Source organism: Wyeomyia smithii, chromosome 3, assembly GCF_029784165.1.
Source record: "Wyeomyia smithii strain HCP4-BCI-WySm-NY-G18 chromosome 3, ASM2978416v1, whole genome shotgun sequence".
NCBI classification, from domain to species: domain Eukaryota; kingdom Metazoa; phylum Arthropoda; class Insecta; order Diptera; family Culicidae; genus Wyeomyia; species Wyeomyia smithii.
Window position 1 is genome coordinate 207,722,396 of NC_073696.1, and position 6,794 is coordinate 207,729,189.

A 6,794-nucleotide genomic window follows, 5' to 3' on the forward strand; every position below is an offset into this window, starting at 1 on the left:
TTTTTTGGTACATTAGTCAATCAATTCTGGTCCTAACACTTCTCAAACCGTTCGACAAGAAATGAACGGCATGAATTTTCTTCATCTCGGCTTTACTCGAGCCCTCAACAAAATCCCTAGATAAATTGTCAATAAGTTGTTTGCAAAAATAATTGGACATTCTTCGAGTGCGCACGAGATACATGAAGGGCTGCGCTGGTACACTGACTTTAGAAGCTACTCAAAGAGGAGTTTTTCTGGAGAATGGAACCATTTGAGTAGGATTTTTTTCAAATTTTTGGAAGAGCCATTACTTCGGTCTTATAGATGTGGTACTATGCTTAGTTCTTCTGATTATTTTTTGGCATTTATGAAAACAACGTACGTAACAGAACTATCAGTGTTGAATTTACAAACCATGTGATTTCCGATGTAGTATGTAACATTAAATGTCACTAAACCTTGTTTTTTTTTTCACATTACCCGTAAACGCATACTACTGGAAGAGAGAAGAAGCAATGCGAAATCCGATTTAAATAACTTATACAGTTGAAGGCCGCAACAACCCTGTAAAACGCAAAACATTTTTCTTATTTAGCAAGATATTTAATAATTTAAAACAGAAAACAACAATTTCACTCTTCAATCACTGAACAGATGTGCAAAGTTCATCATTCCTGTCACTGTCACAGAAATCCTCTTGGTTCACAAAATGACACCCATCCTCCTGAGCACAGTCATACGTATAACAGTTAATGTGACAGCGATAACTTCCGTGTAAACAACCGGAACAATCTGTGGTGAAACATAACATTACAAAATGTAAGTTATTGCTCTCTAAACTGTTACAAATCCACTTACCAAGACGGGGGCATTGGCCCCATCTACAAACTCCGTACAGCATTTTCGGCGGATAATTCATTGCCGGTGGCATTACAAGGAAAGAGTTCATCACCTGCGGTCTCCGTGGTCTCAAGTAAACGATTTCTGCCGTGCAAAAGCTTCCACAGTGGTAGTGTTTCCGATGGAAGCAGACCCACTCATCAGGTTCCTGCTTGCGACAAATCCTCGGTGAAACAACGATACAACAACGGCTAGCCGAATCCATCGGCTCTTCTGTGGATGAATCTTCCTCATCATCGTGCTGTTCCTCTTCCGGTTGCTTCGTCGACGGTCTTTCCTCGTAGACTGTAGTTTCATTGTTCCTTATCACTACAGCCTTAAACGCTCCGTTCGATTTTGTCCGCGTGAGGTGGATGTATACGTTGTTTACATTATGCGTACTAGTATTGGCTGGTGAAGTTACGTGATTAACATTATTCACCAAATTCTCTACCGGTAGTGTACAATTTGAAGGCTTACGTTCAGGCTCTTTTGGATCAAGCGGATCTAGCGGAAACTCCGGTATGGGAATATCGACACGCAATGGCGGTACTACCTCGACTTTTTCGATTGGTTTGATGGTTTCCGTTCTCGGTGTTATTGATTGAAAGTAGCAAAATCCATTTTGAAATGTTGTTCCAGGGGGACAGTCCGGATTGGGAATTTCACAAAAACCGTTTTTTAGCTCATAACCAGGCGGACAGGAACTACCACACAATGTTCCCTTACAGACCGTCGGCTGGCACCGACCATTCACTATATTATAACCCGGAGGACAAAAACTGTTCGATCGCGTCCGAACATGTGAATCACCTAATGGAGGGTTTCTCGCAAGGAAGCAATTCCCTTCGAATTTGACATATCCCTCACCACAAATGCACTTCCCTTCGTCGTCAAGTGATCCATTCAAGCATAAATCTTGCCTATATTCCGCTGACGTAAAATTCACCAACGCTAAATAACTTAAGAGAAAAATACAAAATCTGAATGGAAACGGCATCTCGTCGGTCGTATTCTAACTGTTCAAGCATCCGCGAATAACTGATCGTAAGAAGCCCTCAAACCTTGAATTACTCACTCAAACGAGCTTGGAATAAAAAAAGTTTTTTTCATCTAGCGATGCTTGATAATAATACTTATACATAACGTTACGCAACAACAACAACAGCGAAAACGATCCCATACGAAACGTGAATTTCTGAATTTCGAAGTTTTAACGGGTAGACTGCTTGTACTACGTTTGCTATCAATTACACGAAACGATGAAATACGTTATCAGTGTAACTCAATTATGTTTTTCCATTAGGTCAGTGAAGCATAAAAACGACAGGGTCGTCACTGATTTCATCCTCTAATATTCGGTTCATTACGTTATTTTTATTTGTACAAATAATTTAAATGCGTTCCACGCGCCTGCGAATGTAGATTCGAAGCAACTCATTTGGTTAAAAATTTACGAATCTATTTGATAGATTCGGGTGATTTTCATCACTGGAAAAGCAATACGAATTTTTTTTCTATATGGAGATACATAAAAATAAAAATTTAAATTGATTTTGCTATTAGGATTAAGCTTCGCTAGAATTTTGAATAACATTTTCACATAACATTGCTGCCCTTATATATCAATGATGCTATTTTGTGTGGAACATTATTTTGTATTCGGATTCATCACTATAAGGGTTTGCAATATTCCCGGGAAACGGGAATGAAAACTCTCAAATTAGGTAACAAAATAACATAACAAAAAAATCTTTTTCTTTTTGTAATCAATTCGCTGGTAATACGATTTCAAAAAGTATAGCATAGGTATTCAAGTTTATATCGGAAATCCGCGATCGGTTTTTGTTGCAAATATTTGCAGATGAGGAGAACACGCACTTGCTGTCCATTGGTGTTGGTTCCGAAGTCTTCATGTTGTCAAACAGACGGTTCAAACGCGTTGACAATTGTCCTTCGAGTCCAAATGATGCAAGTTCTTGGTGTAAAATTTTGTTCTGGGGTGAACGAAAGACTGTTGTTGTTTAAGAACATCATGATTGATACAAGCTCTTTGTTCCACCTCTCGTCCTTAACACAATCGCTCGATTATCGCTTCAGTACTATTCCAACAAGTTCTTACATCTAACAGAAAGTTCAGGGGCTGCTGGGAAAATTTTCTTGGTTTTTATTTCAGTAGACCATTTTTTATCGACGAATTTTTACAATTTTTCAAACCTGCTTCAAAATACCGCTAAAGCTCAAAAAATGACATTTACGTCACTTTGTTATCCTCACGGCAGTGCTATTGTCAATCCTGAAACGAAAAAAGCATGTAAAAATGTATTTAAGGATTCTAGAAGTCAGAGTTTACCCAAGTCTTCGATATCATCTTAATCTGGGACATCCTCTTCGCCATCACCTTCATAACACTGGTCAACACAGGTGCACTTCAAAAGCTCAAACCGGAAAAAATGAACGATTATACCTATTCAACCATTCCTGTGAATTTTGGTGTCCCTTACGACATGCTTAGCCCACCACAACCTGCCAATCTTAGAGATGTAGACGATGGATGGCTCCCCAAGCAACTCCTGCGGTTCGTGGTTCATTCGCCTTCTCCAAGCTCCGTTCTATATCTGCAGTCCACCGGAGATGGTACGCTCGAAGACCGCATTGGCGCGTTAGTTCTTCACAAGCATAGTCCATGTCTCATGCCCGGACTACCGGTCTGATTAACGTCTTCTAGATGGTTAACTTTGTGCAGCGACGAATTCTACTCGATCGAAACGTCCTCCGGAGACCAAAGTATGCATGATTTCCTGCCATAATGCGCCGCAGAATTTCTCTGCTGGTATCGTTGTCGGCAGTTATCACTGTGTTCAGGTATACGAACTCATCGACCATCGATTCTATCACCACCAACTTAAACTCGAGGTGGGTGGTTTCCACTGTCTTCTCTTGAAACCCTTCCTTTCATGTTCTTCGTTTTCGATGCATTGATGACCAGTCCAATCCGTTGGGCTTTGGCTTTTAGATCGATGTAGGTACCCGCCTTCTTTACAAAAGTCCAAGCCATAATGTCTGATCTCGATCGATTGTGTCGTAAGCCGATTTGAAATCGATGAGTACGTGGTGTATGGGCACGTTGCATTCGCGTCACTTAACCTGTCCAACCGAGTATATCTGAACCGTGGTGGCGCGAGCACCCATGAGTCTTGTCTGGTATTGCCCCACTCACTGCTTCGCAAATGGTGATAGTCGGCGGCAGAGTATTTGGAAGAGTACCTTGTAGGCGGCGTGTCGCCCTTTTTGTAGATGGGACACACAATACCATTCATCCACTTGGAAGTACTCGTTCTTTCTCTCAAATTTTGACAATGACCCAGTGCACGGCTCTAACCAGTGTTTCTCCACCGTAGGTTACCGTCCAAGCTCCTGTACATATTGACATGTAGCCCATACGGAAGCTGTTCAATTTCTCGTAGAACTTCCGTGTGTCGTTAGCTTGGTACAGCTCTCCATCGCTACACGATGTCGGTCCTCTTGCTGGCGCCTCTTCCTTTAAAGGACTGAGTTTTGGCTGCCTCCTGCTGCTGCGCGTATTCCTGTGCAACTCCGGCGTCCTGCAAGAGCCGGCCCTCTATCCTCAACTTGCACATCCTTGCGATGATCGGCTGCTGTTGGCGTCGCGTTGGCGCATCTTGCCGAAGCCAGTTCCTAGCTCGCCGGTGGTGCTACAATTCTGGTAGAAAGTACCCGCTTGTTCCCGCTTTTCCATATCTTCTGTCCTGTTTAACAAAGTTTCTGCAGTTCAACGTTCCAGATCACAATCAGAGCTCTCATTTCGTTGCCTAGATTCACTGTCAAGCTAGAATGCGCTGCTAACAGAACGCTCGTAAACAAACCGGTAAAGTGGATTGCTTCCGTTCGTGTTTTTCATCGAAATTATTTCCGAAGTCCTCCGAAGTGTCCGTTGTTGATCTGCTTGTGTTAATCAGTCCGTGTGAGCTCTGCTGGTTTAGATTTTTCGTTGTAAAAAATCTCGGCTTGACCTGTTGCGGTATATCATCCGCCATTGTGGAGCAACAATACGATATTGCTGATATTGCTGACTGCTCGCTTTCATTCGTCGCACACACATGAATCAGCTATGTCTCTTCACCGTACACCGCCTTCCAATTCTAAAAACATAACAAACAGCGCTACAAAGCGCCCGAGGAATGATGGTGATATCGATGTCGATAACGACTCTATCACACTGGATGCCGCAGTGCGAATGCTGATGAATCAGTTTACTGAGACGAGAACACTGATTGATGAAATGCGCGATGAAATTAATACCAAGATTGACGGGGTTAAAACTGACTTAGAGCTAAAGTTGACCGTTGTTTCAAACGACATCCACACACTCAGAGCTGAATGTGCTACGCTGTATCAAAACTACGATGATGTTTTGAATGGACTATGCGGGAGGGTTGATGAAAACTCGGCGACAATGGACAACCTGGAGAATAGGAACGAACTGATCGTCAGCGGTATTCCGTTTCTCAAAGGCGCAGATTTACTGGCATACTTCATGGCGATATGCAAACGGCTTGGGATGAATGAGCGAATGAAGCCTTCGGTTGACATCAGGCGTCTTAAATCGGGAGCGATGAACGACGGTGACAACAGTTTGGTGCTGGTGCAGTTTGCGCTGAGGAATCAACGAGATGATTTCTATAGTGCTTACCTTCACAAACGTGATCTTTGAATCATCTTGGGCCTGAGTCGACGCGACGTGTATACGTGAATGAAAATCTGACGGTAGCAGCATGTAAATTGAAGGCAGCATCTGTACGTCTGAAAAAAGCGGGCAAGCTTGCATCTGTTTTCACTAAGCTGGGAGTCGTCTTCGTGAAGCCTACCGCTGCTGCTAAGCCCATCGCCATCCAGTCCGAGGAACAACTCAATCAATTTTCGTAAATAGGTATCGGTAGTCCACTATCAGTGTTTGTTTAAATTTTATATAAGTAGATGACTATTGTATTGCAAGGATCACTTGCGCTGTAGCAAAGTGTTCAGTACGGTGTTAGACCTTGATTCCGATGATAAAACGGAATGCCTTGCATCGGAGATTCGGGTTGGTGTAGAGAAAATGTTGATAATGGGCGTTTACAATCCACCCGAAAACGATTGTTCAAGGTTTCTTATTGATAAGTTAGCTGATTTTACAACACAATTTGAGACCATTTTACTCGTTGGTGACTTTAATACAGACTTGAGTACTCGTAACAATAGAAGATGCGGGTTTGAATCAGTACTTGAGAGCTTCGCTCTGACGTCTGTCGGTTTCCACAATTCTGGATGTTCGCAGCTGGATTTATTCATAACTAGTTGCAATGAGAAAGTTCTACGATTTATTCAGGTTAGCTTTCCTGCCTTGTCGCAGCATGATCTGATGTTTGGCTCCCTGAATTTTGACACTTCGCCTGAAACGACGACTCAGACATACCGTGATTACGTTAATTTCGAAGCATTGACCCCGCAAAACGCCGTACATTCCGTTGCCTGGGATGAAATGTACTCCATAAACGATCCAAACATATTACTTGATACCTTCAATAGTCATCTCAAACGTATTCATGATCAGTGCATTCCACTCCGAACAAGAAGTAAACGTCAGCGAACCAACCAGTGGTTTGACCATGATATAAGAAAGTCAATACTGGAGCGTGATCTGGCTTACAACGATTGGATGAATGCTCCGGCGGATTCGAATACGCTAGCTAAACAGCGATATAAAGCAATCAGGAACCGTACCAACGCTTTAATCAAGGATGCCAAAGCACGTTTCTTGCACGACCACCTGGACGATAGAATACCGCCTAAAGTTCTCTGGAAGCGAATTAAGCAACTTGGTGTAGGCAAGGAGCAGGTGCCAGTTGACTGTGATTTTGATCCCAATGAAA

General features: G+C 42.6%; 1 protein-coding gene across 3 annotated transcripts; it reads right to left on the reverse strand.

Moving 5' to 3' along the window:
* Positions 1 to 300: 300 nt before the first annotated feature.
* Positions 301 to 1,987, reverse strand: LOC129729576 (uncharacterized). Of its 3 annotated transcripts, none has more exons than XM_055688248.1 (3): positions 1,342 to 1,987; positions 841 to 1,272; positions 301 to 774 (listed from the first exon to the last, which is right to left on the reverse strand). In XM_055688248.1, the coding sequence occupies exons 1-3, from the start codon at positions 1,859 to 1,861 to the stop codon at positions 626 to 628; spliced, it is 1,101 nt and encodes a 366-aa protein (XP_055544223.1). In that variant the 5' UTR covers positions 1,862 to 1,987; the 3' UTR covers positions 301 to 625. The 3 variants fall into 3 exon arrangements, with proteins under 3 accessions (XP_055544223.1, XP_055544222.1, XP_055544221.1); XM_055688247.1 differs by having other exon boundaries at positions 301 to 546; positions 611 to 774; positions 841 to 1,985; XM_055688246.1 differs by having other exon boundaries at positions 841 to 1,984.
* Between the last annotated feature and the right edge of the window lie 4,807 nt (positions 1,988 to 6,794).

Bases quoted from the DNA above. Each gene is read 5' to 3' on its own strand.
- LOC129729576 (XM_055688247.1), bottom strand. From the start codon at position 1,861: ATGCCGTTTCCATTCAGATTTTGTATTTTTCTCTTAAGTTATTTAGCG. The intron at 775-840 runs GTAAGTGGATTT...GTTTCACCACAG, and splicing joins GGGCCAATGCCCCCGTCTTG to ATTGTTCCGGTTGTTTACAC.